We start from the raw sequence: 27,659 nt of genomic DNA on the forward strand, positions 1-27,659 counted from the left end.
GGTTGAAAAACTAGTTTTAATGACTCCAACCTAAGTGTATGTAAACTCCCGACTTCAACTGTAAATACCATTCGAAATGTAACATATCATACTAAATGGGGTGTATTGAAATTTACGTAAAGAATAATACGAAATACTGAGACCAGGTTGGTATCTGTATCTCATTCTTCTCTCAGATTGAATCCTGGAGAGGGCTTGGGTCAGTGTTTCCCTGTTAAGCCTTTGGTCGAGTTTGGTTCTTTGTCATTGTGTCACAGGTGTGACGAATGCCCTATACTGTGCATGCTTTAGCCCAGGTGCTCCTAATTTAGTATTTGTTAACTCCGTGATTAAATGAAAGATGCGATTGTCGCCCTGTGTTTCCCCGCCCCATTATAACCCTTTCTGTTTGGGGTGTGGCCGCCTTGGGGGAGGTGCAGGTGCAGGTGCGAGGAAGCTGTGTTTGTGTTGAAGCTTTGGCAGAGCTCCTTCGGGAAGCTTTGGTTTTACTAAGTATTACCTTGTTGCAATGCTTTACTTCCACCTGAACTGAAACCTGTTTTTGTTATGTGATGGTGTTACTTGTTTTATGGATTATCCTCCATCTTGTGCCGAACAAAAGCTTATGCTAATGTGGTTCACGGAAACTGAGATTGACCACTCTTCCATGTTCTTCTACTTAAACCCAAACTAAAAGAACCGGTGTTGTCTAATGGTAGAACTGTGCTTCAGAGCTCCCTATTCTTAGTGTAAACATAGATCAGACGACACCACCCTATGATACTGACTGAGTTTAGTCACAGCCCCTCTCGTCCAGGGTGTGACAATTGGGCATCTCATTCCCCCCTGAATCTTCCAAAGACTTATCGTCCTCATCTGCGTCAATGTCCTTAATGTGTTGGCATTGACTGATCTCATCACAGTAGTCTTCGCGGAGGCTATTCGGGTCAACATCCTTCATGGGTTGGTATTGACTGATCTCATCACTGTAGTCTTCGTGGAGGCTATAGAGGTTCACACCACTACTCATGCTCTTATCGGAGTCACGAGGGAACTCTTCAAAGAACTCTTCATAGCTCTTCAAACTGGCTGATTGTTGGCACCTTGCCATGACTCCTGTTTCACTGACGTTTTTCCTACATCTACCATCGACTGTTGACAGTAGTTCCTTTACCATCACATCAGAACATTTCTCCCTACAAAGTCTTTTCGTTTTCAGGTGCTTCTTCAAATCAGTGTGGAACATAAAACTCTTCGGACACACCGGGCACTTGATGGGGCCATCGTAGTGTTTTAACATGTGTCTTCGCATGTCACATGTCTTCGAAGTTGTTTTCCCACAAACATGGCACTTTCTGGAACAGTCTTTTGTGTGTCCTTTCAGATCATGTGGGAACTGGAAAGTGTCCCCACAGTGAGAACACTTGTATTCACCCGGGTTGGATTGATCAATCTCCTTTATGGGTTGGTATTGACTGACCTCCTGACTGTAGTCTTCGTGGAGGCTATTCAGGTTAACCTCGCTGCTCATGCTGATGTCGGAGTCATGAGAGAGCCCTTCAAAGAACTCTTCTAAGCTCTTCAAGCCCAACACAGTCCCGATCGTTGAAGGCCCACCTGTGTTGCTCGAGCTTGGTTGTTGGCACCTTCTCATGACACCTGTTTCATGAAAAAAACGACTAGATCTACCATCTACGGAAGACAGTAACTCCTTCTCCATGACATCAGAACATTTCTGCCTACAAAGTATTTTTATTTTCAGGTGCGTCTTCAAATCAGTATGGAATATAAACGTCCTCGGACACACCGGGCACTTGATGGGGCCATTGTTGTTGTGTTTTAACATGTGCCTTCGCATATCCAGCATTCGAGCAGTAGTTTTCCCACACACATGGCACTTTCTGGAACAGTCTTTTGTGTGTCCTCTCAGATCATCTGGGAGCTGGAAAGTGTCCCCACAGTAAGGACACTTGTACTCACCAGGGACAGATTTGAGGTGGAGCCCAGTAGTAATGACTTCATCAGAACATTTCTCCCTGCAAGATCTTTTTGATCTCAGGTGCGATCTCAAATCAGCATTTGATATAAAAGTCTTTGGACATGCAGAGCACTTGTATGCTCCATTGTTGAAGTGAATTAGAAGGTGCCTTCGCAAACCCAGCATACGAGTAGTTATTTTCCCGCACACATGGCACTTTATGGAGCAGTCTTGCGTGTCTCCTTTCAGATCAGGTTTTTTGTCCCCTTCCAGATAAGGTTTTTTGTCCCCTTCCAGATCAGTTTTTTTGTCCCCTTCCAGATCAGTTTTTTTGTCCCCTTTCAGATCAGGTTTTTTGTCTCCTTTCACATCAGGTTTTTTGTCTCCTTCCAGATCAGATTTTTTGTCCCCTTCCAGATCAGGTTTTTTGTCTCCTTTCAGATCAGGTTTTTTGTCTCCTTTCAAATCAGTTTTTTTGTCTCCTTTCAAATCAGGTTTTTTGTCTCCTTTCAAATCAGTTTTTTTGTCTCCTTTCAAATCAGTTTTTTTGTCTCCTTTCAGATCAGGTTTTTTGTCCCCTTCCAGATCATGTTTTTTGTCCCCTTTCAGATCAGGTTTTTTGTCTCCTTTCAGATCAGGTTTTTTGTCTCCTTTCAGATCAGGTTTTTTGTCTCCTTTCAGATCAGGTTTTTTGTCTCCTTTCAGATCAGGTTTTTTGTCTCCTTTCAGATCAGGTTTTTTGTCTCCTTTCAGATCAGGTTTTTTGCCTCTTTTTAGATCAGGTTTTTTTTTCAGATCAGGTTTTTGCTGTACAGTTCTCCCACAATAGTCATCACCATTTTCCTCACTATTATCCTTTTTGTTCATCTCACAGCCATGCTTCTGGTGTTCCTCTAAGTCCTCACTGAATTCAAAGTCTTGCCCACACTGGGTGCATTGATGTGGCATCTGCTCAATGTGAGATCGCATGTGTCTTGTCAAGCCCAGTGTGTCAGTGAAAGTCTTGCCACAGAAAGAGCATGCTTTGACGCGTTGGCTTCTCTTGTGAGAGCTGTTGGATGGCTCAGGAGTTAGAGAGTCCTGAGGTTCACTCTCTGAGCGTTCTTTTCTGTTCTGCCCTTCTGCCATATGTCCTCTGTGCTCCTCTGAGCGAAAGCTTCTTTTGTGAGAGCTGTTGGATGGCTCAGGAGTTAGAGAGTCCTGAGGTACACTCTCTGACCGTTCCTCTCTGTTCTGCCCTTTGGACATATGACCACTGTGCTCCTCTGAGAGAAAGTTCTGTATGGGCTGTTGCAATTCCTCCTCCCTCTTATGAGATGATGGACAATGAGGAGAAGGACGGACTCCACCTAGTGTTGAAAAGAGAGAAGTGAGCAAGACATCTCCATATTGGCATGAACTCAAATGAAGTCAAAGAGAACAGCTTAGTTCTTGAAGCTTAATACAGTAAAGGGATACTGAACTTTCCTCAAATAAACATCAAGAAGTAAGAAAAACGTCTAAAAATTGACATGAACTCAGTCAGAAAACAAGACGGATCCGGTGCTTCATAACAATAGAATAGAACACATCTCAATGCAGGTACGAATAGTATAAAGTGAAGCGATGCAGAAAATTCCTCAAAAAAACATCAGTGAGCTCAAAGTATTGGGACAGTGACAATTTTGTTGTTGTTTTGGTTCTGTACTCCAGCATTTTGGATAAGAAATGATACAATGACTATGAGGTGAAAGTGCAGACGGCCCGCTTTAATTTGAGGGTATTTTCATCCATATCGGTTGAACAGTTTAGAAATTACAGCACTTTTTGTACATATTCCTATTTTAAGGGACCAAAAGAATTTGGACAAATTCACTTATATGTGTATTAAAGTATTAAAAGGTTAAGCATTTGGTCCCATGTTCATAACACGCATTGAGTTTATACATGCATTTGCTGTTTGTTTTGGGAAGTGTTTCAGATTATTTCGTGCCCAATTGAAATGAATGGTAAATAATTTATTGTGTCATTTTGGAGTCTATTTTATTGCAAATAACAATGGAATATGTTTCTGAACACGTCTACATTAATGTGGATGCTACTAGGGTTGGGGCAGTATCCAGATGTCCACATCGTCATGCCCAGTGGTGGTTCTAGCTTGTATGGCTCCCTGGGCGAGCCCCCCCCCCGTCAGCCCCCCCAACAACAACATAAAGCACCATTCTGCACTAACTGTCCTTTTTATTACAAAACAAATAAATAATAAATCATTTAAAACGATATAAATATATAAAAATATATTTAAAAAATAAGACTCAAATATCAAAAAGAAGTAACAAAGACAAATAGAAGCAAACTGTAGTATATAAATACAAATAAAACAATAATTGAATTATTACCCCATTACCCTAACAAAAAACACACAAATAAAACTCAATTGCACAAATCCTATACCACACAAATACACAAATGGAATAACACCTTATAAAGAAGAGAACCTGATATTTACACTATTGCACTTCAAACAAGAAACACACAAACTAAATTGCACAACTAATTGCATTAGTACTGTACAAAGTTAGAGGTGCACTATTTGATAGATTCCCCCCCGCTCCCCCTACCGCAGGCTTCCAGTGGGGAGACCTGAGGTCAACCTACCCCCACCAGTTTAGTACACAAGGGGGCGCCAAAGCATGCTAAAAAGACTTAATATGCTAACAAAATTAGCACAAGTAATAGCGAATGTCCATAGAGGCTGCTAGCTACATATGATGAGAGCAAAAAAGAGACATTGCGCAAATGAACATGCTTGTCTGAAGGAAGAACTGTCTCTGAAGCAGCATGTGTACACACTGTGTCTGTATGGAGTCTGGAGTCTCTCGGGCAATAGGCCTGCCTGCTCTGCTTGGTGAAGATGGGGGAGGAGCAGACTGGCCAAGAATGGAGAGGAGAAAAAATGCAAGGAAATCAAAAGATCGCAGTGGCAACTGTACAAAGAGCTTTGACTTCTCAAACACGGCAGAAATCTTACACAATATGATTCCCCCTTAATTCAGTAACTTACTTTGATAACTAGCAAGTTAAACTTAGGGGTCACGTTGATGCAGAATTCTAAATATTTCACCCAGGAAAAAAAGAATGCATAAGAAATATCTTGCTGTGTTTTGTAAATCAGATCTAAAATGCTTGTTATTGTAGTTTCAGTCCATTTTTTTTGCTTCCGTTGCAAACTCTGACTGATGTGTAGCTATTTTTCTCTGGTAAAATGCGAGATTAACTTGAGGAAATAGCTGTAGCTGGCTACATTCTTTCTGTGATAAACATTAGAAATATGACGGCCATGCATCGTTTTTGCAAAAAATGTTTTTTCATTGTAAGTTCATTTACTTGTGCGGCTGCAAACAAAATAGCATTGCACTTCTGTTGTCATCCGATGAAAATGAAGCTATTTTCTGCCAAATGTGTTGCACTAATATATTTTCTGTGAAGGAAAACTATAGTTGAACGTGCCTGATCACTCTGTTGACTTTCAAGATGAAAAGCGACCCGTCAATACACAGCTGGACTCACCAGCTCCCGCTTTCTCCCGTTGTGCTATTTACAAACAAACACGTAACTGTCTCATCTGTTCATGGGGAATTATGATAAGCTTCATAATGTAAAATAATGTGACCTGGGAAATGAAGAACGCAATCTGCTAACGTATTGTAAAATAATGTGACCTGGGAAATGAAGAACGCAATCTGCTAACGTATAGAACGAGTTGACCTGCAGGTATGGACTTAAAAAGTGTCTGCAAATCTGAAAATGTATTCAAGAAAAGTATCATCGGTATTAAAAGAAACGGTAGCTATTTCCAAATACCACGGTAAACGCTATATATGGTATACCGCCCAAGCCTAGCTGCCATGATTACGGATAATCTTGAATGAATCTTGAATAATGATGAGTGAGAAAGTTACAGACGCAAAAATTTCATACCCCCCCCAAAAGACGAACCTCCCCTGTTATTGTAATGGTGAGAGGTTAGCATGTCTTTGGGGTATGATATAACATGCTAACCTCCCCTGTTATTGTAATGGTGAGAGGTTAGCATGTCTTGGGGTATGATATGGGGTATGATATAATATGTAATGGTGAGAGGTTAGCATGTCTTTGGGGTATGATATAACATGCTAACCTCCCCTGTTATTGTAATGGTGAGAGGTTAGCATGTCTTGGGGGTATGATATAAAATGCTAACCTCCCCTGTTATTGAAATGGTGAGAGGCTAGCATGTCTTTGGGGTATGATATAAAATGCTAACCTCCCCTGTTATTGTAATGGTGAGAGGTTAGCATGTCTTGGGGGTATGATATGAAATGCTAACCTCCCCTGTTATTGTAATGGTGAGAGGCTAGCATGTCTTTGGGGTATGATATAAAATGCTAACCTCCCCTGTTATTGTAATGGTGAGAGGTTAGCATGTCTTGGGGGTATGATATGAAATGCTAACCTCCCTGTTATTGTAATGGTGAGAGGCTAGCATGTCTTAGGGGTATGATATAAAATGCTAACCTCCCTGTTATTGTAATGGTGAGAGGTTAGCATGTCTTGGGGGTATGATATAAAATGCTAACCACCCCTGTTATTGTAATGGTGAGAGGCTAGCATGTCTTTGGGGTATTATATTTGTGCTTCTGTCACTTTCTCACTTCATTCAGGATTATCCGTAATCATTGGAACATCCACATTAATGCAGACGTTTTTAGAAACATATTCTATCATTATTTACAATAAAGGTGACTTCAAAATGACCCAATACATTATTTACCATTAATTTCTATTGGGCACAAAATAATCTGAAACACAACTGAAACAAACAGCAAATGTATCCAACAGATTTGTAGTCACAAGCTTGATGTAGTCATTGCGTGCTATGAATATGGGACCAAATACTTCACTTTGTACTACTTTAATACACATAAGTGAATCTGTCCCGATACTTTTGGTCCCCTAAAATGGGGCACTATGTACAAAAAAAGGTTGTAATTTCTATATTGTTCAATCGATATAGATTGATTTTTTTTAAAATTACAATTAAAGCGGACACTCTACACTTTAACCTCATAGTGGTACCACTGTACCATTTCAAATCCAAAGTGCTGGAGTACAGAGACAACAAAAAAATACAAAAACTGTGTCACTGTCCCAATACTTTTGGAGCTCCCTGTAGATGCAGCGAAAGTGTTTACTGAACTCGCATGGGTATGATAAGCACTAGGCATGAATAGCATGGACGTTTAGGTATAGGCACCATTTTCTCCGCATCTTTAATGCTGTCATTTACAGTTTGTTCTTTATTTCAGAAGTTCTGCATGAGGAGTTCGACGTTCAGTGTTCTAAACACTAAGGAACACTCCTTACCAGAATCATTGACAGTGGTCCTTTCATTGACAGAGGTCCAAAGTTCTTTATCTGATGGTTCAGCATCTTCCCTGAGGACAGACCAAAATGAAAGTCAGGTATGATTTTCAATGGGTAAGTTCACTGCAAAAAGTGAAATCTAAGCAAGCAATAATATCTTATATTGAGTGATAAGCTAAATTATATAACGTCATTGGCCAATAATTTGGCTTATGTTAACCAAAAAAAGGCATAATAGAAGTAATTTCAATATTTTTTACCTTAATAACATTGACATTTTAGCAGACGCTCTTATCCAGCGAGACGTACAGTTGTGAGTGCATACTTGTTCAGATTTGTTCCTTTTTCGTACGGGTCCCCACAAGCACCATGCTCTACCCAACTGAGCCACACAGGACCATATCTTGTATTAAGCCTTTGTTAAAGTTAAAATAAGCAAAATGATCTGCCAATGACGTTAAATAATTGAGCTTGGTAGAGAAAAACAAATAAAAAATGTTTAAGTGAATTATCCCTCAATATATTATAGCTTGCTTTCGATTTCACTTCCTGCAGCGTAGCCACCACTGTGTAGCGACATTCAAATCTGTTTTTCATCCTTCCCCTAATACCCCTCGAATCAGTGACCGATTCAGTCCTCTCTGTACACTAGGTGACTGTATTCTCTGGTCAATCAATTATATTAATAAGTCAATTTACTACCTGGGAGAAAAGAAAACCAGCAGCACTTGCAGACCTTGAGGCCTGATTTTGAATACGTCTGTTCCACAGCTGACACTCACTCAGTCTCAGGTGAGTGCTCTCTTTTCACACCCTTTGCCTCGGTCTTCTCATTTCTGACACCACGTCCTCTTCTCTGTTTCCTCTTTCTGCCTCTTCCTTTCTGTCCTTGGGAACCCGTTGCCTCAGCCTGCAGTTTCCCTCTCTGTATACAATATATATGATAGTCATAAAAATGCACAGTCTGACTCAAAGCCATGCCTTTTCATATGTTTTCTTTAATGAATTTAAATGTATCACACCTATGTAAAACTTCAAAACAAGGCGGATAAACATGTCGATAATACTAGATAGATAATACTAGACGGCGTAGACACTTATCCAAAGTAACTTACAGTATACAGTGACATCACATGATATTAACGTGTTATAAAAGTGTTATAAAAGTTGGACACTTAATGATAGCGAGGGAGAGAAAGGGGAAAGATATAGTTGTCACATTTTTACATGAAGTAAAAACACAAAACAAACAACAAAAAGTAATGTCATTTCAGCCCAGTCCAAAGGCAACGCAGAGTTTGACCCCCCAGGTGGGGACAAAACTCACTCTGTTACAATGGTGCCGTGACTCAAGATTACAAAATCGGCTGTAGCAGACTAATAGGGAGTGAGTGTAGTGGGTGTGGAACTAGCAGGCTGGAATTGGTAGCCGTCATGGGGTGATGTCACCCGCGCCGAGATGTCACGGCAACTATTTCTCATTGAGTAACAAGCTCCGTCTGTCAGCACGGTTGACTTCGGTGCCAAGGGTTGTGTACAGAGAGAGGATGAGATGGAACTCACTCGGTGACAGCAACATGTTGGTGCTCCATTTTGCCTTCCAATCTGGGCCCATATTCCTAATGCTTCTCAGAGTCGGAATGCTGATCTAGGATCAGCTCCTCTTAGTTATTCTGATCTGAAAGGAAAAACTTATTCTAGATCCCTTCTACTCTGAGACACTTTGTGAATACATCCCCAGGTTTAGGAGAGCTATGGCCATACAATACAATGAAATATAGGGAAAGTGGTAGGAAGTTGTTGCCGTCCATCATTTTCTTAAAACCTCAAATTGCAGTGCCTTTAATATTGTCGTATCTATTGTTGATACCGGTATCACCTGTATCTCGTTCTTCACTTCTCCGCTCGTCTCTGATTGAGAATCCTGGAGAGGGCATGCCTCAGTGTGGGACACCTGCTCCTCTGTTAAGCATTCGGTTGAGTTTGGTTCTTTGTCATTGGCCATCTCATTTCCCCCTGAATCATCCACAGACCTTCTGTCCTCCACTGGGTCAACGTCCTTAACGGGTGGGTACTGACTGATCTCAGCCTGACTGTAGTCTTCATGGAGGGTATTCAAGTCAATGTCCTTAACGGGTGGGTATTGACTGATCTCGTCACTGTAGTCTTCAGTGGTCATGATGGAGTCTTCGTGGAGGCAATTCAGGTCGACATCCTTCATGGGTTGGTATTGACTGATCTCGTCACTGTAGTCTTCGTCGAGGCTATTCAGGCTATTCAGGTTCACTTCACTACTTATGCTGTTATCGGACTGCTGCAAGTCATGAGAGAATTCTTCAAAGAACTCTTCAATGCTCTTCAAAGGCCTGACTGTGTTGTTAGAGCTTGGTTGTTGGCACCTTGTCATGACTCCTGTTTCATTGACATTTTCCCTACATTTACCATCTGCTGAAGAGAGTAATTCATTCATCATTACATCAGAACATTTCTCCCGACAAAGTTTTTTTGTTTTTAGGTGCATCTTCAAATCAGTATGGGATATAAAAGTCCTTGGACACACCGGGCACTTGTATGGGCCATTGTTGTTGTGCTTTAACATGTGCCTTCGCATATCCAGCATTCGAGCAGTAGTTTTCCCACACACATGGCACTTTCTGGAACAGTCTTTTGTGTGTCCTCTCAGATCATCTGGGAGCTGGAAAGTGTCCCCACAGTAAGGACACTTGTACTCACCAGGGACAGATTTGAGGTGGAACCCAGTAGTAATGACTTCATCAGAACATTTCTCCCTGCAAGATCTTTTTGATCTCAGGTGCGATCTCAAATCAGCATTTGATATAAAAGTCTTTGGACATGCAGAGCACTTGTATGCTCCATTGTTGAAGTGAATTAGAAGGTGCCTTCGCAAACCCAGCATACGAGTAGTTATTTTCCCGCACACATGGCACTTTATGGAACAGTCTTGCGTGTCTCCTTTCAGATCAGGTTTTTTGTCCCCTTCCAGATCAGGTTTTTTGTCCCCTTCCAGATCAGGTTTTTTGTCTCCTTCCAGATCAGCTTTTTTGTCCCCTTTCAGATCAGGTTTTTTGTCTCCTTCCAGATCAGGTTTTTTGTCTCCTTTCAGATCAGGTTTTTTGTCTCCTTCCAGATCAGGTTTTTTGTCCCCTTCCAGATCAGGTTTTTTGTCCCCTTTCAGATCAGGTTTTTTGTCTCCTTTCAGATCAGGTTTTTTGTCCCCTTCCAGATCAGGTTTTTTGTCCCCTTCCAGATCAGTTTTTTTGTCCCCTTTCAGATCAGGTTTTTTGTCTCCTTTCAGATCAGGTTTTTTGTCTCCTTTCAGATCAGGTTTTTTGTCTCCTTTCAGATCAGGTTTTTTGTCTCCTTTCAGATCAGGTTTTTTGTCTCCTTTCAGATCAGGTTTTTTGTCTCCTTTCAGATCAGGTTTTTTGTCTCCTTTCAGATCAGGTTTTTTGTCTCCTTTCAGATCAGGTTTTTTGTCTCCTTTCAGATCAGGTTTTTTGCCTCTTTTTAGATCAGGTTTTTTTTTTCAGATCAGGTTTTTGCTGTACAGTTCTCCCACAATAGTCATCACCATTTTCCTCACTATTATCCTTTTTGTTCATCTCACAGCCATGCTTCTGGTGTTCCTCTAAGTCCTCACTGAATTCAAAATCTATCCCACACTGGGTGCATTGATGTGGCATCTGCTCAATGTGAGATCGCATGTGTCTTGTCAAGCCCAGTGTGTCAGTGAAAGTCTTGCCACAGAAAGAGCATGCTTTGACGCGTTGGCTTCTCTTGTGAGAGCTGTTGGATGGCTCAGGAGTTAGAGAGTCCTGAGGTTCACTCTCTGAGCGTTCTTTTCTGTTCTGCCCTTCTGCCATATGTCCTCTGTGCTCCTCTGAGCGAAAGCTTCTTTTGTGAGAGCTGTTGGATGGCTCAGGAGTTAGAGAGTCCTGAGGTACACTCTCTGAGCGTTCTTTTCTGTTCTGCCCTTCTGCCATATGTCCTCTGTGCTCCTCTGAGCGAAAGCTTCTTTTGTGAGAGCTGTTGGATGGCTCAGGAGTTAGAGAGTCCTGAGGTACACTCTCTGAGCGTTCCTCTCTGTTCTGCCCTTTGGCCATATGACCACTGTGCTCCTCTGAGTGAAAGTTCTGTATGGGCTGTTGCAATTCCTCCTCCCTCTTATGAGATGATGGACAATGAGGAGAAGGACGGACTCCACCTAGTGTTGAAAAGAGAGAAGTGAGCAAGACATCTCCATATTGACATGAACTCAATCAAAGTAAAAGAGCACAAGACAGATCTGGTGCTTGATAAAAAAATAGAATAGACCACAGTTGAACAAAGCTCAATAAAGTGAAGGGATACAGAACTTTCCTAAAAATAAAGAACAAGGTACTGCAGGCTTATAGATGCAGAGAAAGTGTTTACTGAACTCGCAATGGAATGATAAGCACTTAGCTACTCTCACAGCAGAATATCATGGACATTTAGGTCTAGTAACCACTTTCTTTGCATCTTTAAGCCTGTCATTTCTAGTTTCTTCTTCTTTATTCAGGAGTTTTGTCTCTCTAAGGAGCTTGATGTTCATTGCTCTACACTCACTAAGGAACTTCTCTTACCAGACTCATCGACAGTGGCCCCTTTATTGACAGTGGTCCAAAGTTCATTATCTGATGGTTCGGCATCTTCCCTGAGAAGAGTCCAAATATTAAAGTCAGTTATGATTTTCAATCGTCGAGTTCATTGCCAAGGTCCTACCCAGCAAACTGAGAACATTCCCAGAACATAAAGCTAGGGTTTATAAATAACATTAGGTTAACATTCCAAAAACATTGAAATTAATGTTTTTCATAGGTTTTTTGCTGTTGTTCAGAAAACGTATTAAATGAAATACCCATGGAATGTTCTAACATTTACAAAAATGTTGTGCACAACATCTGTAACAACCACCACAGAACATTCCCCAAACGATCTCCAGGTTATGTAATGACAACATGTACCAGTAATGTTTTTAAGAACATAGTGAGGCAGCAAAATATAAGAGCAACGTTCTGGGGGAACGTTCTTGCAACAGCAGGCGAATATTTTATACAAACATTGTATAATCATCAGTACAACTGGACAATTTTTGTATTATGAGAACATTTGTGGCAACCTAACAAATATTCTGGGAACTTTCATTGAACCAATTTAGTTTGCTGGGTAGCCAATACTGTAGGGGCCTTCAAATCTGGGTTGAGGTCTGCACCACTGTTGGCTTTCATCCTTCCCCTAAGACCCCTCGAATCAGGGACCGATTCAGTCCTCTCTGTACACTAGGTGACTGTATTCTCTGATCAATCAATTATATTCATAAGTCCATTTACTACCTGGGAGAAAGTAAAACCAGCAGCACTGCAGACCTCGAGGCCTGGATTTGAATACGTCTGTTACACAGCTGAACACTCACTCAGTCTCAGGTGACCGCTCTCTTTTCACACCCTTTGCTCCAGTCTTCTCATTTCTGACACCACTTCCTCTCCTCCATTTTTTCTTTCTGCCTCTTCTTTTCTGTCCATCTTTTCTGTCCGTTGCCTCGGCCTGCAGCTTCCCTCTCCTTATGATCAGCTTTAGCGAGGTCTTGGGCAATGACATATCGCTAATGTCAAGCGTATGTACTCCAACCTTTTCGATCTTTAACCTTGTGATACCAGGTCCCATTTTCTGTCCTTTCTTTCTGCCTCTCTTTTTCGGTACCTGGGAACTCGTCGCCTCAGCCTGCACTATCCCTCTCTTTAGGGTCAGTGTTAGTGATGACTTGGGTAGCGGCGTGTCGCTTACGTCCAGTGTGTCTGTTTCAATCTGCTCGTTTGCAACACCACGTCCTCGTCTCCGTTTTTTCTTCCTGCCTCTTCTTTTCGGTCCTGGGCGTCTCGTCGTCTCAGCCTGCAGTCTCCCCCTCCTTAGAATCAGTGTTAGCAAGGACTTGGGGAACGGCATATTGTTCATGTCAAGCCTGTTCAAACGCAGTACAGGCTGACGGCGCAGACAGGCAGCTGCCAAGCGGCTGGTTTTCAGCCCGCTGCGTGTCTGAGGGCAGAGAACAGCTTCTTCTCTCCTAGTCTCTTTGATCGACTCCTTGAAGATTGTCTTGCGTTTAACCATTATATCAGTGGCGTCGTCTCTAGTCTCGACCTCGACCTCCACAGAAGCAGAACCAGCTGGTGGCTTTACAGTCCAGACCCTACGATCTGCCATTCTGCAGTCCCAGCTCATCTCTGGTTCATCACATGGGAAAGGGCTTTGATATCCCTGCATGGTGGGATAGGACTGTCTCTCTGGGCCAGCTTGGTAAGAGGCACTTTCTTCCTTCACAGAGGTAGGGGAAGACAGTGAAGAGAGGATGTAGTCACCACCAGTGGACCTTAGAGCTAGAAACAAGGAGAGCATCACGAGTAAACATCAGGAATAACTATTGACTTCAATGATAACTTTTTTTTCTTCATTTCCTGCATTTCCTCAGTTCTACCCATAAATATAGAAATTCAGGCAAAACAGGCAAGTCAATTATTTCCAAATCCTGTACCCCACCTACCATTGGTGTCTAACTGTTTTCCATTTTTATGGTGATGGAGGAGAGCCTGTAATGGCTCAGGGTGAGCCACCGACTGCACACACTCCTCTAAGAGAGCAGGGGCCAGGTTGAGCCACGATGCAGTCTAAGAGGTGGAGAAAGTAAAAATGGCGTTTCAAGGTCTTGACGGGAATCAAAGGCACTTTGGGCCAAATAATTACTTGAGATCCGCATGCATACTGGGTATAGTGCGCAAGCACTTTATTCAAGGTTTGTATTCAAGGTTTGTATTGCTAACAATCAGTGTACAAATTCTATTAAGTAGCAGTCGACATTAAAACCACGGACAACATTTCAAACTCCAAGACGTGTTCGTTATTTGTGGGATATGTGTCAAGTGCAGTGAAAATGCTACATTTCGTTTTCAGTTGTACCAGAACAACCAGAAATTGTAGCAACCGATAGCATACCATAAACTTGTTGCATTCATCCCACTTTCACGCTGACATGGAAGTAAGTACTTGAGTACTCAAACATCCGTAATGCATACCTCAAATGATGTACAGTACACAATAATACCTGTTTAATGTTTGGAGGAGGAAGCACTTTGTCCAGTCTGGACAGGAACTCCCACACAAGCATCTGCAGTGTTGAGTCATACTTGGGGCCAAACTCCTCTGGAAAAACATTCTAAAATACAGGACAAGCAGATGACAGTCAAAAGTACATACGTACATCAATGTATGTCTTTATTAACACAAGCCTAGAAATATGGTTATTGGGTTGCTATTCATGGGGGGGGGGGGGGTTCCATTGAAATGAATGGCTCACTGGCACCAGATTGGAATCGGAAGCAATGAAATGCAATCATTTCACTTTTCCCCCAGCATATTTTGACACTGGCCGTGTCCAAAATCTGTCTCGCCTACTACTTACTAAAACAATACACTGTGTACTAATCATACTACATTACTAATTAGAACCTACTGTTACGTAAAAACGAATGCAGTAAGCAACAAATATCAACGTACCAGGCGTATTCATACGGAGAAGACCTCACCTAATGTTCGATTGAGTCGATTCCTGCTGTCGGTTAATTTTGATACAGCGCATCACCTTATCTTGATTATCTTCCTCGATCGTGTGCAGCGAATTCTACTAAGACGAAAAGCCGCAATGAGTATGACATCCTGGTGTGTTAAAATATACTACATCTTTTGAACCCCTGACCGAGGTTTCTGTCAGCAATGAGGCCTCCCTAGTTCACTCGCGAGGGCCGACGCTTCATTTTGCACGCTTTGGATTTCAAAGCCATATCAGATATCTTGACGGTAAACATTGTGTGCTTTGAGCTCAATAATATGATCGTTGGGAAATACAAAAGTTATACCTAATTGCATTTTGAAATGTTATACACTCACGGGGGGGGGGGGGGGACATTACAGAACTCACTCATTACAGCAGCTGGCTCCAGCGAAACAGGAAGATACAGAGGCAGGGCAGACCGTTTTATTACAGGAATCGTGAGGATTATGCAATTGACTGTTGATCACATTCATGGTTTTATCCGCCCCGAATATAGGACGTTTTGATTGAGGTGACCAGGTAGAATGTGAAGTTCGCAGCAGTTTCATTCCCAGTGCCAATGCCGTTTAGCAAACTCCAGGGGACTCATTTATCAATATTACGTTGTAGCTATTCTAAAACAATACATACGGAAGGAATTTAGAATATTCGTATGCATAGTGATTTATCAAACAATCCTAGGAGCGTCATACACACACACACACACACACACAGGTGGTAGATTACCATTGTTTTCAGCCCCAGTGCTTGTGCACAGCCTTTGCCATTTGCATTTTGAAACTCCCATAGTTAACCATTATATGATGAAAATCATCCCTTTTTAAAGCCCGTTATGAACATACAACCCCGTACCATGAAATACAATGGCTCAACCACAAAAATAAAATATTTCTGTTGATCCAAGACTGTAATAAAAGCTGCTAGCCACAACTTGGCTCGCTCAGTTGTGGCTTGCCCAGGAAAAGTAGAAACATAGTGTGGGAGAAAGTAGGAATTGCAGTGAATGCTGCCTCTTCAGAATGCCGGTCAGCAGTGGAGAAAATGTCAAGTGGTTTGATCTTAAGTTAAATGCCAAAAAGGCACTAATAGGCACGAGTAGTGCCTTAGGTCCAGTACATCACTGGGGCCAAGCTTCCTGCCATCCAGGACCTCTATACCAGGCGGTGTCAGAGGAAGGACCGAAAATGTTCAAAGACTTCAGACACGCAAGTCATAGACTGTTCTCTCTGCTACCGCACGGCAAGCTGTAACGGAGTGCCACGTCTCGGTCCAAGAGGCTTCTAAACAGCTTCTACCCCCAAGCCATAAGACTCCTGAACATCTAATCAAATGGCTACCCAGACTATTTGCATTGCTGCTACTCTCTGTTATTATCATCTATGCATAGTCATTTTAATAACTCTACCAACATGCACATATTACCTCAATTACCTAGACTGACCTCTAGCCCCGCACATTGACTCTGTACCGGTACCCCCTGTATATAGCCTCACTAGTGTTATTTTACTGCTGCTCTTTAATGATTTGTTACTTTTATTTCAAAACATTTGTAGGTATTTTTCTTAAAACTGCATTGTTGGATAAGGGCTTGAAAGTAAGCATTTCACTGTAAGGTCTACTACGCCTGTTGTGTTCGGCGCATGTGAAAAATAACATTTTATTTGAGTGAGATTAGCCTCTCTCCTCTAGAACTCAGAATTGCCTGCATCATACGAGATACGGCAGTGGTTCCCAACACCCCCTAATGTGCATTTTACCAGTAAGCCTATGGTCTTATGAATCTTCTCTAGTACCCCCCCAATGGATTGATCAAGTACCCCCAGGGCCCCTAGTACCCCTGGTTAGAACCACTACTGTAAGGGATACTACTGGGGGCCATCGCAAGTTCAGGTTGAAGGTAAGGACACAGCATATCAATTTCATTCAATTCATATTTATTGATCACGATATTGAAAACAATATCTGTTTTTTTCCGTTGTCCTGTGTTTAAAACAAATAATTGTAGGCTAATGATTCGGAACAAAATGAATCAAGCAATAACACGACAATGTCATTGATAAACATAAAAGCACGTCTATTGCAGAGAGTGACTCGCAGAGATCCAGTCCCCGTGCCACCCGGGGGGAGTTAACTGGTGACAGTGCCACATCAAGTCGGGAACCAACGGTGCCGGCTGGCACGGTCCTGAAAAAACAAGACGACATCAATAACTCCATCCTCTAAATAAACAATCAATTGAGTCAGGCATTAAATAACATAAATGATTCACTAAAGCAACTGGTCACATGTGCAAATCCAATGTTCATTGGATTTTTTATAAATCATCTAAAATACAAAATGTAATTTATGCATAGGGTCATCAGTTCGGTCCACCTGCTGTAGAGGGAGGCCAGGCTTGATGGACATATTTTGGAGCACACTACAAGCCATTACAATATGGCAAAGCCTTTTCTGGTCAATATCGGGGTGGCAGGTAACCTAGTGGTATGAGCGTTGGACTAGTAACCGAAAGGTTGTAAGAACGAATCCCCGAGCTGACAAGGTAAAAAAATATGTCGTTCTGCCCCTGAACAAGGCAGTTAACCCGCTGTTCCTAGGCCGTCATCGACAATAAGAATTTGTTCTTAACCGACTTGCCTAGGTCAAATGAAAAATGAAAAATATTGCAATGCGCCCCCCCACAGAAGACAAGCACAGGCCCTTGAGCATGCCAATTGTGTGCTCCGCCATGGACCTTGTAAGTGCATGGGCCGCCATCATTAGTGGGGTAGGAAATTAACACCGCCAAATGAGGGTAGATTTTGTCTTTGGCGGTTAGAAAGTATATTTCACACGCCACGTGGTCACACAGAGTTGTATTAGTTTTATCCAAAGCCCACATGTAGAAGGCTACTAAAGGCTACTAAAGGCTACTAAAGTGGCTTTGGCTCTTGTTTCTTGGCCAGTTGCATTGTTTTGTTCACATGCCAGGTTGTTTTTCAATGATCATTTGCTGCAACAGTCTGGGGCTGGAAAGACATCTCACAGTCTTGAGATTTGTTTTTAAATCAAGTTACCAAAGTTACCACAGTAGCAGCCTGTTCCTTGAAAGGCCAGCTGAAACATTTTTGTCTCATCTAATGATTGTGCTTGACTGAGAATGGATCACTACCAAAATCTTCTATTCATTAACTTTTAGTCTTAGATTTCTACTTGGGAGCACATCATGTACTTGTGAAAAATGTCAGCGTAGAGCCCTGAGCTATGATAATAAATAAGTCATTTCACTCAGCATTTTGCGGCAGGGCAGGCACTTTGTTGATTCTTGATGTTCAGTTGTAGACGTTCTTGATGTTCTTGTTTTTATCATTGGACCTAAATGATTTATTTTAAACATACATTGGTTAAAGTCATAAAAATGAAATGAAGCAATACCCCATTACGTCTTACTAGTACATGTATTGCCTTTGAAACATTCGAAAGTGTGCTCATCCATGTTTTTGTGATTTTCTTTGGTGTAATTATGGGAAAAACATTTTGTCTGATAAAAAAAATCTGAGTGGCTGGTGGATTTTGTTTTCATATACCTGCCACAGTGGCTGGTGGATTTTGTTTTCATATACCTGCCACAGTGGCTGGTGGATATGTTTTCATATACCTGCCACAGTGGCTGGTGGATTTGTTTTCATATACCTGCCACAGTGGCTGGTGGACCAAAAAGTTCATTTCCCACCATTGTCATCAGCCAGGGTTTTAACAGATAACCTCGGTCTCCTACAAAGAGAGAGAACCATTAGGACAAATCAAGTTGCTTTAGCAATGTCACATATACTTCAAATGAGTAGGCAACACTCACCAATAAGCCATGCGTCCTCAACAGCTCCCCCCTGTAAGTGAAGGCCATCATTGCTGTTCTGCAGAATGAGCGAGTCTTGTGTTCCACCTGGCCACCACATTCAGCAGCGTCCTTTTGGGCATCACATATGACATTCATTGCACGGAAAACCTTTGTGTTCATAGTTGAACCCGTTTTGGGATGGTGCTTTTATTGTGGGTATCATCTATTGCTCTGATCGTATGAGGAACCGTTGATGGAAAACAAACCCCTCTTGACTTCAACCTTTTGTGCGACGGTGTCTGGAAATGGGATGCAACTGTAACCCTTGCTGATGATTACATCCAAAACAGCTGGCATGAATCAGCTCATGTAGGATGGTGAGATGCCAAACCAATGGCAAGCTCCAGTTGAAAAATGCTGTTGCCAAAAACCAGAGAGTGGATAGCACTTGGATGTGCACCGGAATGGCATGCGTTTTATTTGTTTGCCTTTCTAAAGTAGGTATTAAATCTGGGCATAAATCCAATAATATTGGCTTTGGGAAATGAAATCTGTAATTCCTGCAACATAAAAAGTCCCACCCGCCTAAAAACACACTCTCTGCGAAATGCAGCATGTGACACATTTTCCAACAGAGCGAGATCAGCCATCTCCCATTCGATTCCCCATTATCTCAGTCTTTTATAGTATTTCAACAATGGTTTCACATGTCCCTCTAATTTGACAATTTATTGTACTTTATATGGATTACTATCGTACCAAATGTGGTCAAATTATATTAAACAAAAATATATATAGAGCACACAGATTAGTTTCCCTGAGTTTGTATCTGATAGTTTGGGCAGAAATTCTTCGGATGTGCAAACCCAGTCTAATAAGCTTTCTGGGTGGCTGGTCTCAGACGATCCCGCAGGTGAAGAAGTCGGATGTGGAGTTCCTGGAATGGCGTGGTTATATGTGGTCTGCGGTTGTAAGGCCGGTTGAACGTACTGCCAAATTCTCTAAAATGACATTGGAAGTGGCTTATGGTAGAGAAATTAACAAAATGATCTGGCAACAGCTCTGGTGGACATTCATGCAATCAGTATGCCAATTACATGCTCCCTCAAAACATGAAACATCTGTAGCATTGTGTTGTGACAAAACTGCACATTTTAGAGTTGCCTTGTGTCGCCAGCACAAGGTGCACCTGTGTAATGATCATGCTATTTACCCTGTAAGTAGACTATGGACAAGGTAAACCAATGTCACTATCCCTTTAATTGTTGCCCTAATAGTGGTAAGTGAACCCAATGCCTGATTTATGAAGGTCAACACCCTCTTTGTTTGTGAGTTCTTTGCCTTTTCCAATGGTGATGGATGACAAAGGGACTTTTACCTGTTACCTCATTTTTATACCACAGTGATAAAGGGGAGCCATGGAAGGCCACTTAAGTTCCTTAAGGGGCGGCAGCGTAGCCTAGTGGTTAGAGCATTGGACTAGTAACCGGAAGGTTGTGAGTTCAAACCCCTGAGCTGACAAGGTACAAATCTGTCGTTCTGCCCCTGAACAGGCAGTTAACCCACTGTTCCCAGACCGTCATTGAAAATAAGAATGTGTTCTTAACTGACTTGCCTGGTTAAATAAAGGTAAAATTAAAATAAAATAAAAATTAAAAAAGGTGAGATTAACTTTAAAAAGTAGAATGTTAATGCTGATTTTATGCACAAGCTTCTGAAGCTAAGATATGATACAGCAATATCCACATGTTACGGATATCATAAAAGATACTGACAAGGAAAAGAGAAAAAAAACTAAGTCTTGTAGTCGAGTCACTAAACCTCGACTCCGAGTCCAAGTGCTCAGGTCAGTAGGTCTGAGTTTACAAGCTTCTCTTCTCGTTTTCTGTTACATATTTGACATTGCGCCACCCACTTTGCAACAGCTGCTGGACAAACATTTCAAAGCAAAACAAATTATTCAAGGTTCTTTAGATTTGGCTCGGATTTGGTAGAATAAATCTGCCCAGCAACAACTACTGGCGGGAAGATTTTCATGTGAGCATTGGAGTAACGCAAAGATTTTCCTCCCTGCCCAATGGTCATAATTGCCTGCAATATGCAATAGCCTCTGAAACTAATTAAGCCATTCAGGTTCACACACATTTTATTTTAACCATGTTGAATAGTTGTGTCAAATCAATAAGGATATTTTGAAGGGATAAATGGTCTCCATACGGAATTGGCTATTGCGCCTGTCAGATTGATGAGATTATTATTTGCAATAGTTGTAACAGCTTCTCAGCTACATGTTTGTAATCGCCCACTGACATTTGTGGATGTTTTTTTGTTTATTGCAGAGTGAAAACTAAAGGGAGACTTGTCAGAAGAAACCTGGCTATGGGATGCAGGGGGGGAATTGAGAGAGCAGAGCGACAAATTGAAATAGTTTTTTTTCTCTAGGAGAGAGAGAAAGAAATAGCTAGACTGTTGTTTTACAATTAAACTCAATACTATCGTTTTCAATTTCGTAAAGCCGTTTGTGTTTCTTAACCAGGTGTGGCTACCCAATAAGCACTGGGTCCATTACATCAGCCTCATTGTGACGAATGACGTTGTTTTGATAGCTACACTATATATACATAAGTATTAGTGGATTTGGCTATTTCAGCCACACCTATTGCTGACAGACGTATATAATCGAGCACAGGACCGTGCAATCTCCATAGACAAACATTGGCTGTAGAATGGCTTTACTAAAGCACTCAGTGACTTTCAATGTGGCACCGTTATAGGATACCTTTCCAACGAATCAGTTGGTCAAAAGTTTTGCCCTGCTAGAGCTGCCCCAGTCAACTGTAAGTGCTGTTATTGTGAAGTGGAAACGTCTAGGAGTAACAACAGCTCAGCTGCAAAGTAGTAAGCCACACAAGCTCAAAGAACAGGACCGCCGATTGCTGAAGCGTGTTGCGCGTAAAAATAGTCTGTCCTCAGTTGCAACACTCACTACCGAGTTCCAAACTGCCTCTGGATGCAACATCAGCACTTACCTATTCATCAAGTGCATCATAAAAATGGGTTTCCATGGCCGAGAAGCCGCACACAAGCCAAAGATCACCATGTCCAATGCCAAGCGTCGGCTGGCATTGGAGTGATGAATCATGCTTCACCATCTGGCAGTCAGATGGATGAATCTGGGTTTGGTGGATTCCAGGAGAATGCTACCTGCCCCAATGCATAGTGCCAACTGTAAAGCTTGGCGGAAATTGAATAATGGTCTGGGGCTGTTTTCCTGATTCAGGCAAGGCTTCTTAGTTCCAGTGAAGGGAAATCTTAATGTTACAGCATACAATGACATTCTAGACGATTCTGTGCTTCCAACTTTGTGGCAACAGTTTGGGGAAGGCCCTTTCCTGTTTCAGCACAACAATGCCCCTGTGCACAAAACGAGGTCCAAACAGATATGGTTTGTTGAGATCGGTGTGGAAGAACTGGACTCGCCTGCACAGAGCCCTGACCTCAACCCCAAAAAACAACTTTGGGAGGAATTGGAATACCGACTGCGAGCAAGGCCTAAACGTCCAACATCAGTGTCTGACCTTTTGTTGCTGAGTGGAAGCAAATCCCTGCAGCAATGTTCCAACATCAAGTGGAAAGCCTTCCCGGAAGAGTGGAAGCTGTTATAGTAGCAAAAGGGGGGACCTACTTCATATTAATGCCCATGATTTTGCAATGAGATATTCGACGAGCAGTTGTCCACATACCTTCTGGCATGTCAGGCTCTACGTGGCTACGTTAGTGTCAACTATGAGTAGCTACCACAAGAGATTGGACTTCTGTTAACATTATGTCCTTGTTAACAATGGACCCTGTGTGAATTGGGTATCCCATGATCATACTACCAAATTCACACAAGGTCCATCCATGGTGACAAACGACTAAAGGTAGCTATTTGGCTGTTATAGAAAACTGTTTTGTCAACAACTGGAAAATAACTAGCTACTTCCGGGGCGGGGACAAAGTACACTGTGTACCGGTTTCATAGCTAGCTAGTTACTTCCCTCACTGTAACGTTAAAGGGTAGGTAGCATGAGCTTTTACTAGGGGTGTGCCGAACTTGTCATACTCGTATTCATAATCTTATCCGTTTTTACAGTGCCTTCATAAAAAATTCAGACCCCTCGACTTCCCCCCCCCAAAATAATTACATTATTCTAAAATTGATTACATTTTTTTTAAAAAATACCTCAATCCACACACAATACCCAATAATAACAAACCAAAAACAGGTTTTTAGAAAATAAAATAAAAAATACCTTATTGAAATAATTATCCAGACCCTTTGCTATGAGACTCGATATTAAGCTCAGGTGCATCCTGTTTCCATTGATCATGCTTGAGGGAGATGACCAAGAACCTGATGCTCACTCTGACAGAGCTCCAGAGTTCCTCTGTGGAGATGGGAGAACCTTCCAGAAGGACAACCATCTATGCAGCATACCACCAATCAGGCCTTTATGGTAAAGTGGCCAGACGTGGCCCACAATGCACTATTTCTCAACATCATATGGAGAACCAGTGCTACTTAGCTAGTTCCAGCTGGCTAACGTCAGTTACTAGCCATGCTAGCATGTAATTACATTCCAAACCAAGTGTTGGCGCTGGTGAGCTATGTACATCAACGAAAAAAGAAAAAAAAATCCCCTGTGCGTTTGGTAGTGGTAGTCGAGCGAGACTTCTAATAGCTTTCAGTCATTTGTAGCTAGTACTGTAATACTAGTACTAGCACTGTTATACCAACAAAGACTGGGTTACTCATTTGTGGCCTAAAATGAAAAGCTAGCTTTGAAGTGGGACCGGTTTGTTTGGTTCAAGCAAGCGAATTGGAGAATGGAAACAGTGAGCACGTCTACTGCATGCCGTTCCTCATTTCACCGCAGAGGACTTTGATTGCTTAGTACAACAAGTGGAAGGCAGGATTCGGAATGAGACTGACTGAAACCAGGAACTGTGCAGAGCGTGAATGTGAAGCCTGCAACCTCTCTACATCGCTAGTGTCAGCATTGATGGAGATAAACCAGATCAATTCAATGTGGATTTACATCACTATATCGCTATTGGATTAGCTAACTCTCCCTCTGAAGGCCTCTCCTTGGCTCTTATTTGACTTTGGTAGCCAACTCTCCCTCTGAAGGCCTCTCCTTGGCTCTTATTTGACTTTGGTAGCCAACTCTCCCTCTGAAGGCCTCTCCTTGGCTCTTATTTAACTAAGTCGTCAATTGATAAGTCTCCTCTCTCTACTTTTTATCTGCTGGCTTTTTTGTTGTTGTGTTCTGTGGGTCCCTGCCTGTGCTAGACTAGTTGTTCTCTGGCTTACTACTTAGCTATGTCGACCGTGGTGGTTGGCTAGCTAGGCTAGTTAGGCTAGCTAGCAGGCTAAAGTAAACTTCAGCTGGCTGGCTTGCTGGATAAGATAACTGCATATACTGGTAACATTATTTGATAACTTGGATAGATTTTATTTATTTAACTAGGCAAGTCAGTTAAGAACAAATCCTTATTTTACAATGACGCCTGCCCTCCCCTAACCCGGACGACGCTGGGCCAATTGTGCGCCGCCCTATGGGACCCCCGATTGCGGTCTGTTGTGATACAGCCCGGGATCGAACCAGGGTCTGTAGTGACGCCTCTACCACTTAGGTGCAGTGCCTTTAGACATTAAAAAATTACATTTCGCAAACTTTGGTTTACTTTAATGACGGTGTAAGCTAGGTGTTGATTGCAACTGGCTGACTCACGCAGTGCTAACGTTAGCAGGTTGGTAGGGCGAATGTTAGCAGGCTACTTGGCTAGCAACCTTAAGCTGATTTGTATCAAATTGCATTGGGACTTTTGATGCGCATACTAATGCAAATCCATATGTTAAGTTTATGCTACCTACCCTTTAACAGAAATCAAAACTCTCATGGTAGCTACCCTTAGTTGATGCTAATGTAGCCACGTAGAGCAACGTAGCTATCAAAACAAGTCCTTTGTCACTATGGGGCAACAATAGACCCCATGCATACTGGGTAGCCACACAGGCAAAATCAAATAGTTGACTGGTGATTATGGGGAAGCAAGAGTCGCTTGTGTGATGTGAAGCATATGATCGGAGGCGGAGCGGAGCCTGCCTGCCCCAGTCATTGCTTGCTTCAGTGCAGCTCACCAGCTGATGTGTTCCGCACCCTTCCCACTGCTAGAGAACAGAACCCTCGCTGCTCTGCACACCCAGTGCTGCTAATATTCTGCTTATCATAGTAGCCTATTCAGTTCAAGTGCAAATATAAGTCACTAATGGTCGAGTCACAAGTCCTGAAAATCGGGACTCAAGTACTACAACACTGTCAATTATAGACCATATAAAACCTTGATGAAGGTCAGCTATACTGAGAAAGTTTCAAGATCCGACGAAAGGTGCAACCTAAAAACGTCATGAATGTAACATTTCCTGTCCCATTCACCCCCTATCTTTACAAGACTGTAGAACATGCAAACAAAATCAACTTGGTTTGGATTGTTTCATTAACATCTCATCTTTTGTAACTAATACTGGGAGACAGCTGTGTGTGGAAAACACAAGCTCAGTGAGCCCTGTCTAAAAGCCATGAAATATGATTGTCTGAAAAGTATTTTTTGAGACTACTGTGTAATGGTCAGAATTCATGGAATTTCCTACTGAAAAGTATATCAAATAAAGCCTGAACTCCAACATATTGACTTCAAGGATAATTATGACATGGTTTCATTTGGAAATTAACTTTATTTGTGCATGCTCAGATTAACTTTTACACAGACACAGCCACTGACCTGGAAGAAGAGTTCCCTCTCCTTTGGCTCCTCCATTAGGGTTTCAATCAACTTCCTGAAGCTCGCCTCTGATGCTTCCACATTTGGATCTGAAACCTGCAGCAAGAATGCACAGTGGATAAATATAGCAACATAGGTTAATCCTTTACAATGTTTATCCATAATGTCATTTAGCAAATATACTTACAGCCTTACATACTTTATACTTAGTATTTTGAGGCGAATGTGGGGATAAAACCCACATTATAAGCACGGTGATCCATATTACAAGGACCACACTCCAATCAACTGAGCATTTGAATCACAATTCCTTCTCTGAGTAGTCCTCACCTCTCCCTTATGATTGGAGACACAGCTCCTCATCCTGTTCAGGTGTGGCTGAACGGTGTCAGGGCGACACAACTCATCATCACAGCGACATAACTCTAGGACCAGCTGTCAATAAAATGAGAATTGAGTATTCATGGCAACATGTGATCGTTGAGTTTAATGTTGAAGTAGATTGAGGTTTCCCCTAGATACTTATCGAAGGTAAATCTTGCGTTTCCTTCAATAAAGCTTCAGATTTGACGGTACACTGATCCTAGATCTGTGCCTAGCGGTAAATTCTACATCTTTCCCTCTTGTCACCCCCACTCACCCGTGCTCTTAGTCCCAGGAGGAGCTGGACCCTCTCTCTGTAACTCATTAGCTCCGGGACTATTTCCAACACGGTGGTGGCAAACTCCTCCAGCAGCCCATAGTCCATGATGTCTCTCCGCTCGATCACCTGCCACAGAGCTGCACACACCAGCCGCAGTGGCGGAACAAAAAGACGCAGAGACGACAGAGGAAGAGGGGGACCTAGAAGAGAAGATGATGTGCATTCAAACATAACTTGAATGAAAGAGCAAGCTAGCTACTATAACTTGGACAGTACTGTATATAATGCCCCAACCCTTTCTGCACTTGTTCACACCCCTTTCCAGCTCTTCTAGATACAGGCAGGTGTAAACAACAGTACCCTCCCTCCATGTCAGATATATAACGAGTAACAGTGGGAGGGAACACCTTTTTGGAATAAAATTGAACCTTGATCAACGAGGAAGCCATAGAGAACCTATTAAATTATTAGAATTCCTAATTCTATGGAGGAAATTACAGTATATAACTACACACATTACACTAAAAAAACATTACTGTCTGAGCTGCACAACATTTCTAATGACGCATTCTTGAGTTCTTATACTAATGCATGCTTTTATATCTGGTTATGGGTATTTTATTAAATTGGTTATGGTTTAATTAAACACGTTCCAAGGCTCAAGCCAGGGCCCAGCTTCAGCTTCAGGCTGAAGAAGTGGGGAAGGGCTATAGTTCTGACGTGCAAAACGACTGGCCAACATCTATAACTGACCCTTACCTTAACAAACCCTTAACCTTGACCCTAACCAAATGTTTTACCAATTCTCTGATTAAATATTGAATTTATCTCCGTATATGCCACTAAATAAACCATCTTTGTTATAGCACATTTCCGCGAGAATACTGGCAAAGATGGTGGTTGGCTAGCTAGCTAGCTAGCTTGAAATTGAAGCAGCAATGCAGACTGGAACATGTCACCCATACAGTTAATTGCAATATATTAATAATTTACCCTGTTCCTCCCGGAGCGTTTGCATTTTGTGCTTTCGTAAACATTAGCTACACCAAAAACAGTGGATCTCTTCACAGATCTGTCCGTGAAAATCTTGTTTACAGCATCACACGGTGCATAGTACGACATTAATAACGCCTGTTTTTCTGTACCATGTTATCATCTTCAACGTTACAAATGTTTAAACTACACACGTGTTATTTGTAATATGTCCTATACGTTAAATTCTGCAACGGTGTTTATGTAGATAATCGTTTAAACAAATGGTTCAAACTGCAGGCAAAATTGTAGAAAGACAAATGGGGGCCTTACAAACACGTGATTTTTAAGTGCGGAAAATGTGATTTAAAAAGACGAGGGAAAACGTGAGTGAAGATTTGTTTTTGTTTTA

At 42.0% G+C, this 27,659-nt stretch overlaps 2 protein-coding genes across 2 annotated transcripts; both read right to left on the reverse strand.

The window, feature by feature from the left end:
• On the reverse strand, positions 1–10,864 carry LOC124041568 (zinc finger protein 236-like). The gene is made up of 4 exons (XM_046359297.1): positions 9,222–10,864; positions 8,125–8,267; positions 7,343–7,413; positions 1–3,306 (listed from the first exon to the last, which is right to left on the reverse strand). The coding sequence occupies exons 1-4, from the start codon at positions 10,257–10,259 to the stop codon at positions 773–775; spliced, it is 3,786 nt and encodes a 1,261-aa protein (XP_046215253.1). The 5' UTR covers positions 10,260–10,864; the 3' UTR covers positions 1–772.
• On the reverse strand, positions 10,864–27,395 carry LOC124041569. Its single transcript, XM_046359298.1, has 9 exons — positions 27,269–27,395; positions 26,273–26,475; positions 25,963–26,067; positions 25,633–25,728; positions 14,481–14,591; positions 13,923–14,046; positions 12,798–13,758; positions 11,968–12,038; positions 10,864–11,567 (listed from the first exon to the last, which is right to left on the reverse strand). The coding sequence occupies exons 1-9, from the start codon at positions 27,291–27,293 to the stop codon at positions 10,876–10,878; spliced, it is 2,388 nt and encodes a 795-aa protein (XP_046215254.1). The 5' UTR covers positions 27,294–27,395; the 3' UTR covers positions 10,864–10,875.
• Between the last annotated feature and the right edge of the window lie 264 nt (positions 27,396–27,659).

The sequence above is a fragment of the Oncorhynchus gorbuscha genome, linkage group LG08, assembly GCF_021184085.1.
Source record: "Oncorhynchus gorbuscha isolate QuinsamMale2020 ecotype Even-year linkage group LG08, OgorEven_v1.0, whole genome shotgun sequence".
NCBI classification, from domain to species: Eukaryota; Metazoa; Chordata; class Actinopteri; order Salmoniformes; family Salmonidae; genus Oncorhynchus; species Oncorhynchus gorbuscha.

Excerpts from the sequence above, each read along its gene's own strand:
- LOC124041568 (XM_046359297.1), bottom strand. The coding sequence starts at position 10,259 with ATGCTGGGTTTGCGAAGGCACCTTCTAATTCACTTCAACAATGGAGCA. Across the intron at positions 8,268-9,221 it reads AAGTGAAGAACGAGATACAG|AGAGGGAAACTGCAGGCTGA; the intron begins GTGATACCGGTA and ends TATTGTATACAG. Across the intron at positions 3,307-7,342 it reads GACCACTGTCAATGATTCTG|GTGGAGTCCGTCCTTCTCCT; the intron begins GTAAGGAGTGTT and ends TTTCAACACTAG.
- LOC124041569 (XM_046359298.1), bottom strand. The coding sequence starts at position 27,293 with ATGCAAACGCTCCGGGAGGAACAGG. Across the intron at positions 26,476-27,268 it reads AACGCTCCGGGAGGAACAGG|GTCCCCCTCTTCCTCTGTCG; the intron begins GTAAATTATTAA and ends CTTCTCTTCTAG. Across the intron at positions 14,592-25,632 it reads AGAGGGAACTCTTCTTCCAG|AATGTTTTTCCAGAGGAGTT; the intron begins GTCAGTGGCTGT and ends CCTGTATTTTAG.